This window comes from Chiloscyllium plagiosum, chromosome 28 (assembly GCF_004010195.1).
Source record: "Chiloscyllium plagiosum isolate BGI_BamShark_2017 chromosome 28, ASM401019v2, whole genome shotgun sequence".
Classification (NCBI taxonomy): domain Eukaryota; kingdom Metazoa; phylum Chordata; class Chondrichthyes; order Orectolobiformes; family Hemiscylliidae; genus Chiloscyllium; species Chiloscyllium plagiosum.
The window spans coordinates 45,226,291-45,251,374 of NC_057737.1; the positions used below are offsets into that span (position 1 = coordinate 45,226,291).

General features: G+C 46.4%; 1 protein-coding gene across 1 annotated transcript in view; it reads right to left on the reverse strand.

Annotated features, from left to right (window-relative positions):
• LOC122564162 (protein spinster homolog 2-like) overlaps positions 1–25,084 on the reverse strand; it is a 98,346-nt gene that overhangs the window by 45,430 nt on the left and 27,832 nt on the right. Inside the window, exon 3 of the mRNA XM_043718809.1 lies at positions 112–248. Coding sequence (XP_043574744.1) covers positions 112–248 — 137 coding nt within the window. The remainder of the gene's footprint in view (positions 1–111; positions 249–25,084) is intronic.

Genomic DNA, 25,084 nt, shown 5'->3' on the forward strand with positions numbered 1-25,084 from the left:
GCAAGAAATGCAATGACCAGCTCTGCTGGTAGTGAGGCCCTTCCCGTGCCACCCAATGTGATGGCCTGTCCTTTCATGGGTAGAGGGGGCAAGCAAGCCTCTATAACTCACCGGCTTAGTGATGAAGGAGCTGATCAGGGTGACTGCTGACCAGAAAAAGATCCCACAGCTCAGAATGAACTTCCTGTTGAAGCGGTCACCAAGGAAACCAAAGATCGGGGTGGCCACCATGAAGCTGCAGATGAAAACTAGGGAGAGAGAGAGAGAGAGAAAACCAGCAAATTAGTTATTCAGCTTTCACTCTGGCAATGTTATTCATATAAACACTATAAATTCCAGATCAATTTCCAGTCAGTGTGTAGCACTGATAATATACTAAATATCTTGTCACTGTTAGGTCTAGAGCTCCACAATCTGATCACTGACTGGATTTATTTTGCTGCTAGCATCCCATGAAACTCCTAAATCATCACCATGTTAAACCAAGGTCTCAGAGGGCTGAGAAAGAGCCCACAATCTAGCAAAGGACATCTTCCCTGGGGTCCATCTTTTAACCATGCAATCACCCAGGCAGGTTTTGTCCAGGGTGCCTCAGTGATACAATATCCCAAAGGTCCTAAGCACCTCCAACAGCTTCCTCAATGCTACCCCAGACTTGAACGCGCAACCTTCTAGCTCAGATGTGGACGTGCTACCCACTGAGCGATAGCTGATCCTTACTGAGCCCAATCATTTTCTGTAGCAGATTAATGGTAGCCATGGATGACTCAGACTGCCCAGCAATTGACCGGCTTGGTTACACTGTGTTTCTTTAATATTTATTCATGAGACATGGGTAATAGTGACCAGGCCAGCATTTAATCACCCAGAGGGCAGTTATTTGTAACCACCTTGCTGTGAGCCTGGATTCACATGTAGGCCAGACTCGGTAAGGATATTAGATTTCCTTAGATGGGTTTTTATGACAATCAACACCAGTAGATGATTTACAATTCAAATTCCACCATCTGCCATCGTGGGATTCAAACGCATGTCCCCAACCTGGGACTCTTTCCAGTGACAGTACCACTGCTCCCCAGTCCTCAACACTTTAAACCAGTTTCTGCCCGAAGTTTTTTTCAGGAAGGCTGCAGGTGGATTTCAGTGGGATTTAATAACTTTTCCCCTTATGATCTTTTTCCTAAATGAGACTCTGCTGAATCGGTCCAGTTATCCTGAAAAATAAAACAACTCCATCTGGGAGCTTGAAGCTGCAAATTCTAAATGCACAAGAGAAGTCGAGCAGGAAAGGCTCTGCCTGATTCAATGAGAACTAACGTTCACCACAGTATGCCTGCAGGAATCATCCTCACTGTACACAAGATTGTCTAATTACCCTGAGTGTGAGAGAGAGTGTGTGTGAGAGCCAGTGTGTACTCAAGTCTGTGTGCGTGCGTGTGTGTGAGTCAGTGCGTGTAGGAGTGTGCGTATGAGTTTGGAGAAGTATTTATGGGACTGTGTATGAGCTTGTATGAATGTGTATAAGTATGTGAGATTATATAGTTTATCAATTAGCTACAGCGTATGAATGAAAAGTCCTTAGTTTGCTGCCCGATAATAGAATAGTTCAAAGTCTCCAAATATAGAGGATTGAATTTCTGACTCCCTCCTCAAGTGGTGTTTCATCGTAAGGGATCATTCTTTCTCATTGAAAAGAACAATTTACAAAAGCTACAGTATGCCCCTGTTGGGTTGTGGTAATGTAAACCTGAGGATGACAGTATGGCTCTGACAGGGGGAGAGCCCAGTTTGACATCCCTGGCTCTGTATCATCCAGCCAAAAGGAATCTCTAAAAATAGAGCAGGCTCGGGTCGCTTATCTCCATGAGGACACTGTGTAATGAGTGTCTTTCAAGAGAGAGACACATCTCATTTATAACGCTGGAAAACAGCTTGCAGATCGTGACCCAACTCCAGTTCCCTGATGTGTTACTGCCTTGGAACTGCAGGAAGCATATCATTGCCTATAATAGAGAGATGCACAGTTTTCTAACGTAGGTCCGATATTCTGGTGCAGTAGCTCCCTTTAACAAAACTATCACTCCCCCAGTACAGCCTACCCTCTGGCTTCATCGTTTCCTTGATATTGTGGCTTTCATGACCTCAGGATGTCCCAGTGAGGATCTCTGACAACGTTGCATTGTTGTGATGTAGGTCATATCCCAGCAACATGTGCACAGCAAGCTCCCATAAGCAGCTGTCTGATAAATAATTCTGTTTTATTCGGCGGTGTTGGTTGAGAGATAAAGCCTGCCACCATCTTCATCACCCTCACTCCTCTGAGGATGGCACTGGCCTCAGTTTAGTTACTCTTCTGAAAGAAGGAGTCTCCCACAGTGCAGCACTTCCTCAGTATGTGCTCAAGTCTTTGGAGTGAAGCCTAAAGCCAAAGCTCTTGATTGACACAAACAGTGTCCATCCAAAGTCAACTTGATGAATATTCTGAGAAAAGGGTGTAGTGGAAGGAGTGAGATTAAAGCATTCTGGTAAGTAGATCAAACTGAAAACCTAACAACAGCATTAAAAACAATTTTGCAGAATACACTTACTGTGAACAATACTTTAGTTGACTGGATGTTTACCTCTATATGGGAGGAAGTCTATTGTGTAGCCATTCTATCTTAACTGCCTCTGCTCTGCCATCATTAACATACTGACTGAAGGTGATTCTTTATTTGACCCCAGCCTCAAGAGCAGTTTTTGGGTGAGAGAGGGCAGTGTTGCAGATTCCCTTTCTGCGAAGGCATTTTACTGGACATTACTCCAAATGGCCTGGCTCTGATTTTAAGGTTATGACCTTCCCAGCTATCTGAACTGCACAACCACAGGAGACATAGGATCACATCCTTACAGCGTGGAAACAGGCCATTTGGCCCAACAAGTCCACACTGACCCTCTGAAGAGTAACCCATCCCCCTACCCTATTACTGTACGTTTTACCCCTGACTAATGCACTTAACCTACACATCCCTGAACATTATGGGCAATTTAGCATGGCCAATTCACCTAATCTGCACATCTTTGGGCTGTCGGAGGGAACCAGAGCACCCAGAGGAAACCCACGCAGACACGGTGCGAATGTGCAAACTCCACACAGACAGCCGCCCGAGGCTGGAATTGAACCCGGGTCCCTGGCACTATGAGGCAGCAGTGCTAACCACTGAGCCACCATGTTGCCTTCTCTCCCCAGTTTCACCGTCTCTCCCCAGTCAAATTCCTTAACAGTTTTCGACATCTCAGTGTCAGAGATTAGATAATCATTTCAACACCTAGATCACTCATTAATCTATACTCGAGAGGATACAAGCTGAAGACCAGGCAGGAGGCTAGGAAATCTACAGGACTAATGTCTTTATCTAACTCCATTGAATGGTGATCTATTAGGAAGTGTGGATATACAAAGGAATCTGGATGTTCTTGTACACCATTCAATGAAAGGAGACAGGCAGGTGAAGCACACTATTAGGGAGGAAATTGTATCTTGGGTTTCATTACAAAACGATCTGAGTTCAGAATTAGAAATGTCTTACTGCAGTTATACAAGAACAAAAACAGAAATTGCTGGCAAAACTCAGCAGGTCTGGCAGCATGTGTGGGAATAAGCAGAGTTAATGCTTCAAGTCCATCAGAGTCTTCATCAGAGTCATCAAAAGGCAAAAGGATCACTGGATCTGAAATGTTCACTCGGCTCTTTTCGCCAAAGATGCTGCCAGACCTGCTGAATTTCACCAGCTATTTCTGTAATGGCTTCAGACTTCCAGCATCTGCTTTTTTGCAGTGATACAGGGCCTTGGTGGGACCACTCTTGGGAGTATGGTGTGCAGCTTTGGTCTCCTTACGTAAGAGAGGGAATACGGTGGAGGTTCACTAAATAATACTGGGGATGGCAGGATTGTCCCATATGAACAGATTGATTCAACTGGGCCCGTATTCACAGGAGTTTAGAAGGATGAGCAGGGATCTGATTGAAACACAAAGTTTTAACAGGGTTAGTCAGACTAGATGGTGGGAGGATGTTTCCCCTGGTTGTGCAGTCTAGAACCAAGGGATTTCAGGATGCATGGAAGACCACTTAGAACTGAAGTAAGGAAACATTTCTTCACTCAGAGGATGGTGAAGATTCGCTAACACAGGAGAATATGGATGGGAGGTTACTGAATATATACGGGGTGGCACGGTGGATCAGTGGTTAGCACTGCTGCCTCACAGGGCCAGGGACCTGGTTCAATTCCAGATGATTCTCGAGCGACTATCTAAGTGGAGTTTGCATATTCTCCCCGTGTCTGTGTGGGTTTCCTCCCTTTAATAGAAAGATGTGCAGGTTAGGTGGATTGGCCATGCTAACTTGCCCCATAGTGTTTAAGGTTGTGTAAGTTAGGTGCATTAGTCAGGGGTAGATATAGGATAATATGGTAGTGGAATGGATCTGAGTGGGTTACTCTTCTGAGGGTCGGTGTGGACTTGTTGGGTCGAAGGGCCTGTTTCCACACTGTAGGCATTCTATGAACAAGAAAGAGATAGATACATTTCTATATCATAAAGGCATTAACGGTTATGAGTAGAAAGTGGGAAGATGGCATTAAGATACACAATCACACCATAGTTCATAGTTTCTACATTTAACTTGTATAGAAAATGACACAGCCTTCCCCACTCAGTGAAAGGGTCTCAGTGGTTTGCAGGCAACTAAACTAATGATTCCAGGACCGTGGTCTTGAGTGAAATGAGAAGCCAGTTTAGAAGGGGATAGCAGCACACGTCCTCCACACAATGTGTTGGGCAGAGATAGAGAGATTCTTGATAAGCAAGGCTGGGGGCGTAAAAATGATCAAGAATGTCGGGGAGCCCGGTTAGCCATGACTTGGCTGAATGACAGAACAGCCTCAAGGGGCTGAATAGCCTACTCCTGCTTCTAATTCAATCTGTTTATATCTGTGTTAGCGAAATGACTGCCTTTAACCAGAACCTGAACTCTCCAATATCATAAGTTACCTGCTGACACTGAGACTCATTGTTATGTGAAGCCAGGAATGTTACGTTCCAAAGTAAAGTGAACAGGCAGTGGTTGGGATGATGGATGAGGAAACACGTACGTGGCACATGGAGCTGAGTACGTGCTGGTTTGATTCTGGTCTATTCATGAGTGACAGCCTTGACCCATTCCCCGTTTCATTATTCCACACACATGGCTGGAAGAGAGTTGAAGGGGGAGATCTGTTATAGCCCGATAAAGACGACTTTCTTTAAATACATCAGTTAAATGATCAGATCCTGCTCCCGATATATAATGGGGCAGCGGTGTCGGTGCAAAACAGGAAGCACACTCTGTAACTTTCGCCGAGGTTTCCTTCCTGTGTTTACTCTTTGCTGGCATTTCAGAACAATTTACAGGAAGGTAACAAAAGATTAACGGCTGACACCAATGAATAAAGTCTGGCTGTTTTGGTGTGTCCATCCATTTGCTGTGACGTTCAATAATAATCAAAATGTGAGTGACATCTCATTGTGATCCCTTCAACCTCTGTCAGTGAGGTCACCCAAAAGCTAGGGCTCATCAGTCAGTCAGTCTCAGTGTTTGTGTATGTGTGTCTGTGGGTGTGTTTATGTCTGTGTGTGTGCGCTTGTTTATGTGTGTTTTTGTGTATGTGTGTCTGTCTGTGTGTTTATGTCTGTGTGTGTTTTTGTAGGTGTGTGTTTATGTCTGTCTGTGTGTTTGTGTGCGTGTGTGTTTATATTTGTGTGTGTGAATGTGTATGTGTTTGAGACAAAGGCAGGCTTGTTTCTGTTTTATCTCTGGGATATTAGCTGGAAACAGGACTGAGAGGCTTCAAGTAGTTGGAGAGACTGGGGAAGCAGATCTGGACACTGATCAGTGTTGAAAATTATGAAGGGTTTCTCTCAAAATCACCGAATGAATCTACCGTGAGCAAATCCAACGAGGTTTTGCTCTTGCAGGTTGAGTGCCCAACTTCCCACCACTGGGTGTAAACCAGGGTTGAGGCTCCACGCCATCGGTTGTGGAGGCAGGAGGGGGGTGATGGGGCGAAGATTGTCCACGGGCTGTCTCAAAATCTAACCAAGCCAGGAGCAACAAACAACAGTGGGGTCCACGCAGTCAATATCCTCACTCGATTCAGATGCTCCACTCACAACCAAGATCCCCAGAGACGAAGGGATTGAACAGTGCCTCAAGTTGTTATAACATGGGATGCACAGTCTCAACGGTTGATGGAAGGAGATTCAATGCAAACTTTGAAAAAGGAATTTAGTAAATAATTAAAAACTAAATCTTTGCAATGAAAGGGCAGAGGAGGAGGGAGGAATTGGTTCAAACAGAATGATTGTTTGATAGACTGCCAACAGGTTCAGTCAAAAATGATAGAACACCACAAAGGCTGGGCAAAGATGGGCGAGTCAAGTAGTCAGGGTAAGTCGAGAATTTACACAGGCATTGCCAAGTTGCAAAGATAGATCTTTTCCAAAGAGTTACAGTGACTTTGCCAGAAGTGAGACACTTGTGTCATAAAGAATCATGACTTCTACTCTCCCAGAAGGCAGAAAGTAATAAGACGTTTAAATTACACATTCTCGTCTGACCCATTTTGTATATTTCAAAGTGAAGCTCCATTATGACCAGTAGATTCATTTCCAAGAATTATTGGTTCTTTATTTTCTATTCCCCTTGTGGATTAGATACTCAGTCAGCATGGTGTCTTTGGAAGACATGTCTTTATTTCATTCTCAGGAGTGTCCATTGGTCCTTCAGGTTGAGCCAGTGAATCTCGGGCTGCAGACAGATATCATCACTGCCCGTTCTCTGTCTGCTCTCCCTTTCACTGATCACACAGCTCAACACAAACAGCCTAGGAGAAAGCTGCAACCCAGCTATGCTGAAATTGTACATTACTGTTCCCAGTCCCTGGAACTGAAGTAGGGTTGTTTGTTTTTCAAACAAATTACACAATGACTTTACTTTATTGTGACTTGAGGCTGCTAATTTTGAAATTAAAACAAAACGCCCAACAAAGCGATTATAATTTAATTGGTTAGCAATTTACTGTAATCCCATTGTCTTGGTGTCAAAAATCTAGCCTCCGTGTTCGAAGTTTGTTGGTTCAAATCCCCACCTCCAGAGACATAGGGGGATGAGGACTATTCTGGATTGACTCTCCAGCGCAGTACAGAGGTCATGCCGCACTGTCAGCGGTGCTGTCTTTGCAGCGAGATATGAAAGGAAATGATTCCATGACACAATATTGAAGGAGCACAGGGGAATGGTACTCCCTCTACACTGTGTCCCAACTAATACTCATCCCTCAACTGATACACACACTCACACACACAAACACAGAAATGAATTGGTCATTTATTATATTGTCATTTGAGGGAACGGACTGTGCATAAATTGGCTGTCACGCTTTTATAACTATACTTCAAAAGTATCTCGTGGTCTGTAAAACAGTTCAGGATGTCAGAAGGTGGTGAGAGTCTGTGCGTACAGTAAAGTGTTGACGTTCCTCTCTCTCAATTGTGGGAAAGCTTACCCACTTCATTAAAGCAGGCTGTGCACTATGAGTAATCTATCAGTAACCTGATGGCTACATCACTTCTAAAGGTTGCTTTGACACTCCTGCGTCATGAGAAAGCATTAATAGGTGCCTCTGACCCACTCACTGCATTTGCTGGCTACTGCGGTGTGCCTGAAAGGGTCTGGCAGCTCACCATTTTTTACTGAGCTATCACCAAGGTAAGGAACGGCCTGGTTGTGGTGATCACAGTCAAGAAACTCTCAGTCCCGTTTCAACCAACTGAAGTCACCAGCCAAGCTGAGGAATTTTCTAGAAAAGGGGAATTCCATGCACGTGTTGACTTTATCAAACTTGATTGCGAGCAGATCCTTCCCAACGTTTAGCTGGGTTTCAGGAAGTGTAGGTCCCCAGAGTCTATCGGCAGAGGATGTAGCCATTATTCCCAATGAAATACCAGGCATTTTGTGAAGACAAATAACATCCTTTTTAACTGGAATGTGCCGGCTGTGTGTCAAAAAAAGCACTAAAAGTGCGGCAGTCAGTGTTTTATTAGTAGGAATCTATCATCACTTGTTCCATGAATACAGTTGGAAATCATGTTGGAAATGGGCCTTGTATTTTAGGCAAGGCCTAAAGTTAGGCCTCACATGTAAGTTGGGCATTACTACTGTCTCACTGGTAGTCACTTGGTTATCACCCATGTCCATCTTTGTTTCATAATTCTTTCATGGGATGTGGGCATGAATTGGACCCCAGGAAGATGCCCACAAAAGCCATCAGATCTTTACAGGAATGAAAACAATTCACTTCGATCGTCTGAGAAGGGGTCTACACAGGACTGTTCTAATTCTTCCATGTGATGTGGCTATCGCTGACAAGATATACATTTGCTGCCCATCCTGAATTGCCCTTGAAGGGAGTGGCTTGTCAGACCATTTCAGGGGGCAGTTAAGTGCCAATCACACTCCTGTGGGTTTGGAATCACATGTAGCCTGGACCAGGGAGAGACAGCATATTTGCTCCCCTAAAGCACAGTAGCAAACCAGATTTCTACAACAACAGACAGTGATTATTATGGTCACTATTACTGAGACCAATTCAAATTTTAATCACAAAAACAGAAATTACAGGCAGGTCTAGCAGCATTTGAGAATGTTTTGAGTCTGGTATTCCTTCCTCAGAACTTGTAGCCTTTGGGGAAGGAAGTCTGCTGCCTTTACCCAATCTGGCCTATATGTGACTCCGGACCCACAGCAATTTTGTTGACTCCCAACTGTCCACTGAAATGGCCATAGAGCTCAACAGCAATGAGGGACGGGCAACAATTGCCACTGATGCCCACATCCCATGCAGGAATTATGAAAGTCTGACAGCCAGTTCTGCTGGGAAAGGCCCTCATGACTCATTGCAATTCCATGGAATGTCGCATGTATGCAAAACCATCTGCAAAAGTGCAGTACAATCTCTGAAATTGGAACAGCTTCTTCTGAGGTCATTCCTCATCTGAGGGGACTGAGCGTGATTACCTTCCTTCTGGAGGTGAGAGTTAGCTAAACAATGGATCTGCTCACCCAGTGGCGGGGGGGGGGGGGGGGCCGGGTGGGCGGCATAATAACCTTTTTCTGCAAACCACTCCCCCCTCCCAAGTATTGGAAAGACTCGCAATGGTCTGTTCCTCCAACCTTTGTTGGCCATGGGCTGGAATTTACCAACAGGCAGTGGGGAGATTGCATATTTCCAGGGAGGGCTTTCACTCGGAGACAGTAAGGAAGTCAGAGTCAATAGATGTGAAGCTGGAAGAGCATAGCAGGTCAGACAGCACCCGAGGAGCAGCAAGTCAATGTTTCGGGTCGAAACACTTTGTCAGGACTTTCTCTCGTACTGAAGCAATGAACCCTCCATCCTTGGGCTGTCTGGGTAGTAAAATGGAGCTCACAAGACCAAAATGACAGCAAAAAGATTTCTAACCTCAACAGCGAATAGAATCAACCGCGTAAAACGAATTGAAATTCTGCAACGTGGGAATGGGAGGTGACTGCGATAGTACAGGGCGTTGCATTGTGTTTAAACTCAGCGAGGAGGTCGAGTCCGAAATTCAAACTTCAATACATCAGCGTTTGAGGCCACTCCCTGAGATCCAGCATTATCTCCAAGCCAAGGCCTCTGGGCCCCTCAGCCGCATCTGTACAACACAAGCGCTGACGATTAGCTCAAGTGGAATCCCAGGAAAGGGAGGGGAACACTTGCGGGTTGGGTGGGGGGGAAGGGTATGTTCAAGGCGAATCCGCACACTTGGGTTTTGCAAAATGTAATGAAATCCAGTTTCTAAATACTTGTATCCTATGCCCCCCTAAGACTGTGTGAGACAATGTGCTAAATTGCCCATAGTGTTCAGGGATGTATAGGTGCATTAGTCAGAGGACATTTAGAGTAATAGGGTAGGGGAATGGGTCTGTGTGGGTTACTCTTCAGAGGGTCAGTGTGGACTTGTTGGGCCAAATGGCCTATTTCCACACAGTAGGTTTTCTATGATACCTTCTATGATCTACTGGACAACATTTTGCAGTTCAATTTCAACTTCCCTGTGTTTGTTTTTTTGTTTATGAGCCTCTCTTTGGTTGGAAAGCATTGTTCAATTAACGTCACCAAGTTGACTTTTGGAATTGCTGACAGTGCACTACTTGAAGGATTGGAGGTGACATTACTTCAGATCAGGCTGACCATGCAATCTCAGTCACCCAGTCCCGCCCTCTCTCCATACCCCTTGATCCCTTTGGCCACAAGGTCAATGTCCAACTCCCTCTTGAATATATTTAACCATAACCCCGACAGCTTCCTGTGGGAGAGAATTCCACAGGTCCACAACTCTGAGTGAAGGAATTCTTCCTCATCTCGATCCTGAATGGCTTACCCCTTATTATTACACGTGACCCAATATTGAGAACAAGGAGTGACCTCACCAAGGCCCTGTATAACTGCAGCAAGACATCCCTACACCTATACTCAAATCCTCCCTCTATGAAGGCCAGCATGCCATTAGCTTTCCTCACTGACTGCTGCCCCTGCATGCCAACCTTCAGCGACTGTTCCACCATGACAGCCAGGTCTCGTTGCACCTCGCCTTTTCCTAAACTGCCACTGTTCAGACAATAATCTGCCTTCCTGTTTTTGTGATCAAAGTGGATATCAGACTCAAAATATTAACTCTGTTTCTCTCTCTCTGGATACTGGTTGAGCAGCTGAATTTCTCCAACACCCAGTTTGCTAACGGCTCTGAAACAGCCATGAAAAGTATTTTCTAAGCGCAAAATCTTTGCTCTCAGAATAGGAAAACGATGTGGGCAGGACATTTTAAAAATGAGAAAGCAGTAAACCTGCTCAAGCTGAAAGAAGCTGCTCGCTATCATAATTGTGGTGAAATCAGGAACAAATTCCCAGCTATTGATCTGTGTCACTGACTTAAACACAATGAATGACAATCTGGCCAGCGTAATTCAGACAGGAGTGCAGAGCGGGAATGGGAGGGATCAAAAGACAAGGTCAAGCTGGAATTTGTCAAAGCGATAGATTTACGATGAATAGCAACGACAACAGAACTGACCTGTTCTGCAAGTTGAATATGGATATTATCTTGACCCAGCAATGGAGGGACAAGGGGATCAATGACTATCACACACTGTGTGAGATAGTGTGTATTTAAACAAAAGGGAGTCGTGGGGGAAAGAACACTCCTTGGCCAGGTCTGGTTAGTGGGAAGACTTGAACAAAGAGCTTTCTCATAGATGGTGCTGATGGAGACTGCACAGCAGAAGAGCATTTTGAGAATTCGGACATGGCCATTAGGCCACTCTAGTCTCCATGGCAGGTACAGATGACTCCCTACCTGCAGCAGCTTTTACCTTAATGTGCCCTAATGACTGGCATTACCCTGTTATTATCATTACTGCCAAGGAATCAATCCATCAACAGATAGGTGTGTGCAATGGGTTCCATTTTGGCTGATTTAATGTGACATCTTGATAGAAGCCTGAAGACATCAGCACTGAATCATCTCATTTAGAGAGAGGGACAGACGCGCCGTCTCACCCCGAAAGAGACAGACGTGCCGTCTCACCCCGAGAGGGAAAGACGCACCGTCTCACCCCGAGAGGGAAAGACGCACCATCTCACCCTGAGAGGAACAGACGCACCGTCTCACCCCAAGAGGGACAGACACGCCATCGCGCCCTGAGAGGGACAGACGCGCCGTCTCACCCCGAGAGGGACAGACGTACCATCTCACCCTGAGGGGGACAGACGCACCGTCTCACCCCGAGAGGGACAGACGCACCGTCTCGCCCCGAGAGGGACAGACACGTCGTCTCACCCCGAGAGGGACAGACGCGCCGTCTCGCCCCGAGAGGGACAGACACGTCGTCTCACCCCGAGAGGGACAGACACGTTGTCTCGCCCCGAGAGTGACAGACGCGCCGTCTCACCCCGAAGGGACAGACACGTTGTCTCGCCCCGAGAGGGACAGACGCGCCGTCTCGCCCTGAGAGTGACAGACGCGCCGTCTCACCCCGAGAGGGATAGACGCACCATCTCACCCCGAGAGGGACAGGCGCGGCGTCGCACCCCAAAAGGTACAGACGCGCCGTCTCACCCCGGAGGGACAGACGCAACGTCTCGCCCCGAGAGGGACAGACGCGCCGTCTCGCCCTGAGAGTGACAGACGCGTCATCTCACCCCGAGAGGGACAGACGCGCCGTCTCGCCCCGAGAGGGACAGACGCGCCGTCTCGCCCCGAGAGGGACAGACGCGCCATCTCACCCCGAGAAGGACAGACGCACCGTCTCGCCCCGAGAGGGACAGACGCGCCGTCACTCCCTGAGAGGGACAGACGCGCCGTCACTCCCTGAGAGGGACAGAAGCGCCGTCTCGCCCCGAGAGGGATAGAAGCGCCGTCTCGCCCCGAGAGGGACAGACGCGCCGTCTCGCCCCGAGAGTGACAGATGCGCCGTCTCGCCCCGAGAGGGACAGACACATCGTCTCACTCCTAGAGGGACAGACACGCCGTCTCACCCCGAGAGGGACAGACGCACCATCTCGCCCTGAGAGTGACAGATGCGCCGTCTCACCCCGAGAGGGATAGACGCGCCGTCTCACCCCGAGAGGGACAGACGCGCCGTCTCACCCCGAGAGGGACAGACGCACCGTCTCGCCCCGAGAGGGACAGACACATCGTCTCGCCCCGAGAGGGACAGACGCGCCGTCTCACCCCGAGAGGGACAGACGCACCGTCACTCCCTGAGAGGGACAGACGCGCCGTCACTCCCTGAGAGGGACAGATGCACCGTCTCGCCCCGAGAGGGACAGACACATCGTCTCGCCCCGAGAGGGACAGACGCGCCGTCTCGCCCCGAGAGGGACAGACGTGCCGTCTCACCCCGAGAGGGACAGATGCGCCGTCACTCCCTGAGAGGAACAGACGCGCCGTCTCGCCCCGAGAGGGACAGACGCGCCGTCACTCCCTGAGAGGGACAGACGCGCCGTCACTCCCTGAGAGGGACAGATGCGCCGTCACTCCCTGAGAGGGACAGACGCGCCGTCTCGCCCCGAGAGGGACAGACGCGCCGTCACTCCGAGAGGGACAGACGTGTCGTCACTCCCTGAGAGGGACAGACGTGCCTTCACTCCCTGAGAGGGACAGACAAAGACACAAACCATCTCAGTCGTTCCCAGGTAGAAGGTGATCTCACTGTCCTCTTCTTGTTCCCAATGGGAGTTTAGGTCCTTGTCAGCCCCTTACATCATGCCCAACATTGTAAAAATGGGCCTTTATGGACTGGGAGGGCAAATTCCTGGCTAGTCCCTCTTCAGATTGTTCTCGGCCTGACACCATCATTGATGTGATCCTTAATAAGCTCAGTCTGATTGAACATGGTCTAGATTACTGACCAGCCTATAGCCCAGTACTGAGTCTGCCTGTTGTCTTGAGGTAGATTCGCCCAGGAAACTCAAACCCTCATGTCATTGCAATGAAATGGTCTTCTCCACAACAGAATCCTGTGGGACATTATTTGGCAGATGAATTGGAGGAGGCCATTCAACCGTCTTCAGCTTACTGCACCGGATTGAGATCATAGCTGCTCTGTACCTCCCATCTGTATTCTATATCCCTGGATTCCATAACCAAAACTGATTAATTTTCATGCTAAACATTGCACTTATCAGTCCCTATCAGTCACCTTCCAGGAGAAGTCTCCAAAGCTCATGAGATGAAGAAGAGTTTTCAAATTTCGCCCAGCACATTTCTTTTCAGTTGCTATGGAAATAGTTTGCAGGTACTATTGCTTGCCAAGTCAAACTAAAGAGAGACTAACATCAGCCCTTGCGTCTCACAGGGCAGTAGTTCCTCTATTCACAAGCTAAAGTGAATGAAGATAAACATCTAGTGTTAACGTACTGGATAGATTCATTACTAGAAGTAGTTTGTGTTGTGTGACATTGCACCTTTAAGAGACATGCTCATCATGTCAACACTGTATCATAGCATGTGACCCAAGGACATAACAATCTCATCCTCTGCCAGATCACTGGAGGCACAGTGGCTCTGTAGTTAGCACTGCTACCTCACAGCACTAGGGACCCAGGTTCAATTCCAGCCTTGGGCAACTGTCTGTGTGGAATTTGCACGTTCTCTGCGTGGGTGTGCTCCGGTTTCCTCCCACAGTCCAAAGATGTGCATGCAGCTGGTTTGGCTGTACTAAATTATCCTTTAGTGTCCAATGGGTATGCAAGCTAGATAGATTAGCCATGAGAAATGCAGAATTACTGCGATGGTGTGGACCACTGTGGATGAAATGAGGTAAAAACAAGGACTGCAAATGCTAGAAACCAGATTCTAGATTAGAGTGGTGTTGGAAAAGCACAGCAGTGGATGAAATGAGTCAAATGGCCTCCTTCCACCTTAGGGATTCTGGAGATTCACCTGAAGCATAGCACTCTACTGTTAAGCAGCACACTTATTAACCCAAACTTTCTGTACCTGGGAAATGCATATAGTGCATATACTAAAAAATGTCTGTTAGATTCTTCAATATTACAATACAGTTCCTTATCTTACAGGAGATACAATAAACATGACTCCATCAGATAAAAGTGTCCTGGTGGAGTAAAACCCACACCATTTTGCTTGGTAACTAATGAAGAATGTGCCCATTGGCCACAATTGTTTTAATTCCCTTCAGATCAGTTGAACAAGATCAGTGACAACATGGCCAACTGTAGCGGAAATCTGACTTTATTGGAAACCTTTTGCAGTGGGAGATTGCTTTGTTTCTGCCAATATTACCGGAGCACACCCACGCAGAGAACGTGCAAACTCCACACAGACAGTCGCCCAAGGTTTCTGACATTTGTCAAGTCATTCCCTCCGCCATTGGGCATGTGCAAATGCCCAGACACCAGCTCACTACTGGGCAGCATCCTCACTACTTTAAGAGTATTCCAGGGAACACTGCTGGACAAGGAAATTACTTCTGGCCTTCAGAAAGTGACAGACCTTTAATGATTTCACAATTCGAGCCCCCAGTTAAATCTGTTAAAAAGCTGCAGTTGCCAAGTGTATCCACTCAATTCGGGAAATGTCAGCCCAACAGAGCCCTTCCAGCTCAGGCCTACTCTCACTTCACTCTGCCCCTGAGCCAGCGAGGAACCTTCAAAACCATTGGCCTTTTTCTTTCGGTGCATCAAACAACTTCCACCAACTCTCTCATTCCAATTCATCGTCAATGCCAGGATAATGCACAAGCGAGCATCTTCAGCTAATTCAGACTCGTGCCACCTTTGATTTTTTTTTAAAGTCATGAGCTGACTGTCATTAACTCTAACTCGAGATCAGAGGAGGTGTGGCTGAACAGTAGCAGAGTAACATGGAGAAACTAGGATTGTTCCCTCTAACAACAGAGAACACATTACTAAAGGAGGAATTAGGTGGGGAGCTCAAAATGCTGAGGGGCTTTGACAGAGCATCTGCCACAAGGAATCGGGGTGGAGTGTAAGCTTTAACCACCAACAGGTAGGCTTGCCATTGAAGATACTTGGGAAAAATATCCAACCACAGGATGAGGAGAGTTTTTGACAGGCACTAAGTTCTGTTCTGGAATGTTCTACCTAAAGTTGTTGGAAGCAGACTCAGTTGGAACTTTTGAAAGGGAATTGAATAAATACAACTGAATAAGTAATACTGTTTCAAAGAGCTAATAGTGGAGCTGAAAGACCGGCTTAGATGAATCCACAGCTTTCACAACCTTTTAAAGATGTCTATTAAGAATTCATCTGCTTTCTCTCAGGACCAAAGGTAGAGAAAAAAAACAACGTTGGTTTCCATCTTATTCACCAGCCTCTAGCTGGGAACAATCTGCACAGAGCAGCAAAGGTGGGAGGTGAAGAGAGGTCACTCATCAAGGTTTGCATTACAAACACCAACACCTTTGAGGGATTGCATCAAAGTACAGTTTCTGATCTGTACTGATTTAGAAAAGTCAGTTTGTAATTATCCTTCACAGATGGGGTAGTTTTGTGTTACTGGCAAGGAGTTACTAGCAACAAGCTACAAGGTCTTTGTAACTTGTGAAACTGAATTCAATAAATCTCACCAAGAAAGATGCCCACAAAAGTCATCAGATTGCTTCAGCAATGAAAGTAATTCACTTCTATCCTCTGAGAATCTTTACCAAGTCTACTCATATCTGCTTTTAATTCCTTCATGGGATGTGGCTATCGCTGTTGAAATCCGCATTTGTTACCATTCCTGAATTGCCTTTGAACTTAGGATCTTTCTCGGGCCATGCCAGAGGGCAGGTAAGAGTCAACCACACATTGCTGTGGGTCTGGAGTCACATGTAGGCCAGACCAGACAAGGAGGAGCAGATTTCCTTTCCTAAAGGATGTTAATGAACCAGATGGGTTTTTAAACATAGAAAAAGATAATTTCAGGCTGTAATTACTAAGACTAGACTTCAATTCCTATTTTTTTATGAATTTGAACTCCAACAGATGCAATGGCGGGATTTGAACCCAAATCATTAGTCTGGGCCTCTGGAATACTGGTCTAGTTTAACATTACCATTATACCACCATTTCCCAAACTACAACACTGTATACTCTTTGTCACCCTACACTAGACCCTGGTGTAAATGAGTGCTAGCCTGCCAGTGTCATCAAAGATGCAGAAATATACTAACCTACTGATGACAAACCAATTTCTTAAACTAAACTGACTCAAGTCCAAAATCCAGCAACTCCAATCCTTTTTGAGAAAGATGATCATTCAACTCTATCCAGTTTTTCAATGGAATGGGTGGGTGAAAACCCACATGTGTAACTCGCTGAGGGGGGTGACCTCAGTGTTAGAGGCACAGCGGAGTCAAAGGGTTGAAATGCAGTCGGAAGATCCCATAGAGAGTGCTCAACCTTTGCATTAAAACAGATGCATTCTGGTTAATCTTGTGCATTTTCACACTTCACAAGTCTTCCCTTTTCAAATTGTAAAGGAAAGGCAAACCACCTGACATTAGGCACCCACAGCAGAGCCCCTTGAGTATCACTTCCTCTTTTGCCCTCTGTACACCATCCCACCACTACACTCTGAGACCGCACACTGAAGATACACGATGTGGAGGCATTTCTTTTTTCAGAGGGAAGTGAATCTGTGGAATTCTTTACCGCAGAGGCCTGTTGAGGCTGGGTCAATAAGTACCGTCCAGGCTGAGATGGACAGATTTCTAATCGGTAAAAGAAAAGGGGGGAAAGGCAGGAAAGTGGAGCTGATGATCATGCGATCAGCCATGGGCCGAATGGCCTACGTCTGCTCCTTTGTCTCATGGGCTCACATTGTTCAATTTTTTCCCATTTTCCTCCTTTATTCCCCCTCTTCTTCTCCACCCTCAACTCAAGGCTTCACTGGTTTCCCCCTCTCCTTTCAATACTGACGCTTTTCCCTCACTTTCCCCCCTCCCAAACATACACACAGTTACCATGGCAACAACCCTCGCCATCGTGGTCCAAATGATTTAATGGTTCCCACAGGTTGCCCACATCACCTGGGAGTCAATATTAGCAGGCCACTCACTTTTCCCGGCCTGGGGAGGTATTGAGACTCTTTCCAAAGCCTTACTCTTGATGTCTGACCTTGCACTCTTCCTTCTGACCACACCCCCCTCCTCCCTTGCACTCTTCCTTCCGTTTCCTCCTCCCCAACCCACCCCCATGCCCTCACTCAGTGCTGCTGCTGTAACTCATGGTGCTCACGGTGTCTATAGGCCACAGCCATTGCTACTAGTGACAGGAGCAGGGCCAGGCAGAACAGGGTCATCTCGGTTCAGTCAGGCCTGACTCCAGTGTCAGGCTGGACCCTTCCAATACTGCCAGCAAGGACACAGCCAGCTCCCTCAGGCTTTCTGCAGAGAAAGGCAATCTGGAACATTATTCCACAGGTTAGTAGCAACCAGGTGAATAAAGTCTGAAATTAAAACAAAACTAGCCCCATGGTGGCCATATAACCACTGTTGTTGTAAAAATGCATTTGCTTCAATGCATTGTAATCAGGAAGGCTAATGAAATGTTGGCCTTTATTTCAACAGAATTGGAATATGGGAGTAGGGAAGGCTTACTGCAACTATACAAGGTGCTGGTGAGACTATATCTGGAGCACTGTGAACAGTTTTAGACATAGTTTAATCGGAGGTGGTTGAGAGAAGGCCCTCGGATGTTCCCTGGTATGAAAGGATTGTCTTATGAGCAAAGGATTAGATTCTCTACAGTGTGGAAACAGGCCTTTTGGCCAAACAAGTCCACACCACCCCTCCGAAGAGAAACCCACCCAAACCCATTCCCCCACCCTATATTTACCCCTGACTAACGCACCTAACGCTGTGGGCAATTTAGCATGGCCAATTCACCTGATCTGCACATCTTTTGGATTGTGGGAGGAAACACCCAGAGGAAACCTACACAGACACAGGGAGAATGGGCAAACTCCACACAGACAGGTGGGAATCGAACCCAGGACCCTGGCACTGTGAGGAAGCAGTGCTAACCATTGAGCCACCATGCCGCCCTGGTTGGGATCCTACTCACTGCAGTTTATAAGAATGAGAGCTGATCTCAGTGAAACATTTAGGATTTGTAAGGGACTTGACGGGGTAAATGCTGAGAGCAAGTTCCTCCTCATGGGAGAGACTAAGACCAGAGGGGTATAGTCTCTGAATAAAAGGGTGCTAATTTAAGACTGAATTGAAGAGAAATTTCATCTCTCAGAGTGTCTTTGGAACTCCTTGCCACAGAGAGCTGTGGAGGCAGAGTCTTATGTATCTATTTAAAGATAAGATGGATAGATTCTTAATAAAAACTGAGAGAACTGCGGATGATGGAAATCAGAAACACAAACAGAAGTTGTTGGAAAAGCTCAGCAGGTCTCGCAGCATTCGTGAAGAGAAATCAGAGTTAACATTTTGAGTCCAATGACCTTCCCTCAGAACTAAAATTCAACGTAGTTGCAGATAGATTCTTGATCAGTCGGAGATTTGAGGGTTATGGGGGAAAGGGTAGTAAAGTGGATAGAAGGGATGTCAGTTCTGCTGAGCAGCAGAGCAGGCTTGAAGGGCTGAATGGCCTACTCCAGTTCCTATTCCTTATGGTGTTTGAGGGAAGGAAATCTGCCATCTTCACCCGACCTGGTCTATATGTGACTCCAGCCTGCCAGTGATGTGTTTGGTTCTTAACTGCCCTCTGGGCAATAAAGGTTGCCCTCGCCAGTGATGCTAACATCTCAAGAGTGACTAAACAAAAACATATATTCACTCATTCTCATATAGACAAAGCCACTCACACATACACATTACAACAAGTGGTTCTGAGTTACCCGCACATGTCTTTAGATAAGTTTTACTGTAAGAGGTACATTGTGTATACTGATTTCATCACCTCTGGTATTTACAGCAGAATGAGGGGCTTGGGTTGAAATGTGGGTATCTCAATTCTGTATAGAGTGGGAGAAAGGCAGAAAGTAAACAAATGAAACTAATCAAGCTGTTTAGAAATCTAATCATCAGTGTTCAGCTCAACAGTTATATCTTTCAGTTATCGAATTTAATAGACTGCACTCTAATAGTGCTTGACTATCTGCATTAACTCGGCTTCATTCCTTCTCAGCATTGGTACTGCAAGATATCGACAGGCAGACCATTCAAATCTACATAGGTGCTTACCCTTCACCTCAGCAAATAGAGCCTAATTTTATTGGCTCGCCCAAGCTCCTATGCCCCTTTATCCTCTTTCACTTCACTCATCTCAGATCATTTCGTTTGCAGCAATCAAATTGGGTGTCATAGAATGGGTAGCTTGAATTCTTAAAATAACTGACCCTTAGACTGCGTAACACTGACATACACATCCTCAATCGACTGACACCAGCTTGCCTGGAAAGATGCCAACAACAATACTATTTTTACAAAAAGGGGATTCAGCACAGCCGCTGAGCACCTGATTAGTATCAGTATTGCCTGTCATCTCAAGTGAAAATATAAAAGGTACGAGTGTCATTTCCTCGCTATGACAGTCAGTCCCTGTTCCATATACTAACTACCCACAATGCCTCTCCATGACCATATACCATATACCCACAATGCCTCTCCTTAACAATATACCAATTACCCACAATGCCTCTCCATGCTTTCATTGAGTTGTTGAGAGCCAAAGTCCACTATCAATTCACTGGGGTCTTCTGCAAGTCTAGAATGATTGGTGGATCTCCCCGGTGTTGCCAAAGGGTCTGGATTAAGTGATTTTCCCACAAAAAGCACTAGTGATGCAGACACTGCAAAGTTCTTATCGAGTGTTCAGTCCCAGCAAAGACTTCCCTCCCTGTCTCTGGCCTTATTTAGCTTCAAAAAACTCAGAAATCTCCCAACCGTGGCCTCTTGCATGTCTGCTATTTCCATTCCTCCATCATTAACAACCATGCCTTCAGCCACGTCAGTCCCAAATTCTGGAATTTGTTCCCTAAACCTCTCGCTCTCTCGAACTTGCTTTCATCTAAAGACCCATCTCCTTGACCAAGTGCTTAGTCATCCTACATAATGTCCGCTTCTTTGGGCTCAGGGTCAATTTTGTTTTGACTGGTTATGATCCTGTGAGGTGCTTTGGCATGTTTTCCAGTTTTAAAGGTCCTATACCATTGTAAGTTGTTGTTGGTGTACAGACAGGGACCAGAATCTGCAGGTTCTGGAGCTCATGAAGTTCTGTCCAGCATTGTGGGTAGTTGGTACATTGTCATGGAGAAGCATTGTGGGTATATGGTATATGGTCATGAAGAGGCATTGTGGGTAGTTAGTACTTGCAGAGGTGGATGGTGCACCAGGGCACTTTATAATCTAAAGATCCTATCAAGGTGCCAACTGGAGGCATGATAGAATGGTGATGCTCAAATAAGGAATGCATTGCATCCAAAGACCGAATTGATTTGAGGTGAGGAGTCAACATGAGAAAAAACTGCTCATACTTCACCAAATGCCAATCCTCATGGGCTTACCTGGGTTACAAGGGCATCCATGGATAGATTCAGTGCTGCCCTCTGAATGTCAAATCCAGCCAATCATAGTCTAAGATGGCATCAACAGTAAGAACCTGGAGTTAATCCTCCTCATGGCTGGGGGTAAAGTTTAGAAGCTCAGCTGTTGGCCCCATGCCCCTCCATTGGGAATAACTGCCCAAGCCCAAACTGGGATTAAACCTCCAGCCCTTGACACTATGGTGGGTCTCTGCCACCAACAGCGAGGGGAGCACTTTCTTTAACAAAACAATTGGTAAATAATCCTCTCACGCACTGATTGGGTTGTTTCAGCTACAGAAACATTCAAATCTTATCCCTCACGCTCTCATCCAAGAGACAGAGTTTCATTATGAAAGAATTTTAATGACCGTTAGGATACAAACTGCAAATCTAGCTTAGGCCTACGTGGTAAGAAACCTGGGGATAATCAGATCTCCTGGAACAGACTCGATGTGGGTCAGGTTTGGGGTGGGATGAGTCTGCACATTGGAGTTCCATTGAATCTTGGATTCAATGTGTTTTTTTTTCTGTTTATCAATTCACCCCAGCATTAGGTTGCCAACTCTATCTGGGTGTGTCCATCATGTGTGACCTCCACCCCTCACATCACTAGCGATCTAAAATGTCCATTCTCGCAGTAATTCTCACAGTCATTTGCAAAATAAAAATGGCTCTTACTCATCTGATTGGATGATTCTTTGCTGTCAAACTTCCCATCGCCATTATCTCCAATACATTTATAAGTAACTAGCAGAAGTGTTCACAGATAACGACAGAACCATGGGTGTCAATGTCCCATAATTTCTCTCATAGCATTGTTCTTAGGACACAGCGGGTTCCTGTAGATATTTTTCAATTTTTTTTTCCTCAGGCCTCCTTTCGCCAAAACAAACCCATCCTCCAGTCAGGTGGACAACATGCCCCTCAATCTTCCCGGGCATCACTTGACATGTCAACAAACAAAAAAGAGGAGGCCTTTTCCTACCTCTTCCGGCAGAAATGTCCAACCTCCATGCAACTGCGCCCCACAGTGGTCTGGATGTCTCGGAGGTGGGCAGGGGACTGGGGAAATCATGAGCCACATTTGCCCCAACAAACTTCCATGTTGGGAAGCTAGGAAACAAGATGTGATGATCTGTAATGATCTCTGGGCAGTGCCCACATTAACCTATATGGCACTCTCCTTCCTTTCCCAAACTTTCCCTTTCCTGGCATGAGCTTGGGAATTTTTATAGCACCTTCCGTGACCTCAGACCTCACAGGTCAATGAGTAGGTTTGAAACGTTAGCCACTACAGCCAATTTGCACACAGCAAGCTCCCATAAATAGCCGTGCAAAAATGACGCAGATAATCTTGTGATATTATTCCAAAAGCATACATTTTCACCTGGGATAACCTCCTGCATTTTCTCTGAGTATTGCCACAGTCTCTCATTTTAACGGCTCATCTGAAAGGCAGCCTGTCAATCAGCAGTGTACCACACTGACAGGTCTACATTCTATTCTCCAGTCTCTGGGACAGGACTCAAAACCACAAACATAAGATCCAACAGCACTTCACCTACTATCAAAACAAAAACCCAAACCTGACATCTGAAGCAGAGACTGATGCCTTGGTTGGAGCTGAACTTCATCAGCCTCCTTAATTTCGGTGTAACAGATAATTACGTTAAGTGTAAAGTTGGCAGATATTCAAAGTCCTGGACCTACGCTTTATGGTGTGAGCTATAAACTCTCTGACAAAGCATCTCCTGCATTCCCTGGGCTGGGGTGGGGAGGGGTGGCAAGCATTACCACTCATTGCACTGGGAGTAAAATTTGCATATATGTAGCACCTTTCGTGACCTCACAAATGCCTCACAGCCAATGAAGCGCTGCTAAGGTGTCATCACCCTTATTAGGTGTGACTCACAGTTTGCACTGTCCCAGGCAAGGCAGTGACTAGATTAGATTCCCTACAGTGTGGAAATAGGCCCTTCGGTCCAACAAGTCCACACTGACCCTCCGAAGCGTAACCCACCCAGACCCATTTCCTTCTGACTAATGCACCTAATGAGCAATTTAGCATGGCCAATTCACCTAACCTGCACATGTTTGGACTGTGGGAGGAAATCGGAGCACCCGGAGGAAACCCACGCAGACACGGGGAGAATGTGCAAACTCCACACAGACAGTCACTGGAGGCTGGAATCGAACCTGGGACCCTGGTGCTGTGAGGCAGCAATGCTCACCACTGAGCCACCGTGCCGCCCTGGAAAGGGCCTCCCCATTCCCAAGCTCCTGACCCCCCGATCTTCCTCGCCTGCACGCCCAACCCCTCCTCAGCCCAATCCCCTGCCCCTTGGATACAGCCTTTGTTCTGCCCACACTCCACCTGAATCCCCGTTTCCCGAATCCCCACTTGGTCAGCTCATAGCCCTCGCTATTGCCAGTGGCAACATTGTATTTTCCATAATAACTCCATTTGCACACAGCAACATCCCCACAAACAGCAACCAGACAGTCTGGTTTCAGATTGTTGGTCGAGAGATTTAGAAATTTGGCAGAGATACATTTGAACTCCTTCCAAAAGTGACTTCAGAGTGCAGCATCCCAAGAAGCCACTTCAAATGCACTTATGTCTTTCTTTACTGATGGTTTGTCTGTTTCTGACCGTGTGTTTGCCTGGTGGAAGGGTCCAGATACTGCTCCAAAGGGCAGATTTCTGGCAGGACTGAGCTAACATCAGCCCAGCGTCATTCCACGTGGGGGAAATGGAGTACTGTTGCTGATGCTCCAGCACTGCCCCAGACATCACTGGAATTAAAGACGAACAGTGGTGAGTAAATTCATGCTGGATCTAATACAAACTGTGACTTCAATTGTTTCAGTTTCAGAAATGAGCAAGGGGCAGGTTTGACTAAGCAAGGCAAATGTGGAGGTGGGCGATCAACAACTTACATGACATAGCACCTTTAAAGGACTGAAATGTCACAAGGTGTTTCACCAGTGCACAGTGTCCCAAGGTGACATATCGCAAGGTATTTCACTGGAGGGCAGCATGGTGGCCTCATAGTGTCAGGGACCTGGGTTCAATTCAACCAGCAGGCAAATCTCTGTTTGATGTTTGCACATTCTCCCCGTGTCTGTGTGGTTTCCATCTGGGGTATTCCCACAGTCACAAAGATTTGCTGGTTAGGTGGATTGGCCATCTTAAATTGCCTGCGAGGTGCAGGCTTGGTGTGTTATGCATGGGAGATGCAAACTGACAGGATGGGATACTGTTCAGAGCGTTGGTATGGGCTGAATGGCCTGCTTCCACACCGTAAGAGCTTCTATTCTGTGGTGATAAAACAAAATAGTGAGTTTTAGAAAGATATTTTTTAATCAGTAAGGTGATCAAGGGCTATAGGGAAAAGGAAGGAAAGCAGAGATGAGAATTATCGGATCAACTATGATTTCATTGAATGGCAGACATGATGGGCTGAATAGTGTGGCTCTGTTCCATTGGCGTATTGTTTTAAAGTCTGACACTGAACTACCACAAAGGCATTGTGGGTCAGGTGAGCAAAGGCTTGGTCAAAGATGTAAGCTCTGAGGGGTGTCTTAAAGGGAGTGCAGAGATATACAGGGGGTGTTTCAGAGGCTGGAGCCAGGAAGACTGAAGCCTGGGCCAACAATAATGGACTGGTCAAAACTGACAAAGCACAGGAGACTAGGATTAGAGGAGCACAGATATTTCACAGCGCTGTCAGGTTGGGGGAGATAGGATGGGGCGAGGTGATGGAAGGGTTTTAAACAAGGGTGAACATTTTAAACTGAAGACTGCTTGACTGGGAACTGATAATAGTTAGCGAGAACAGGGTGAGATGGGGGAATAGGATTTGCTGCTAGTTAACACATGCGAAGCAGACTTCAGAGTGACCTTACAGAGGTTACG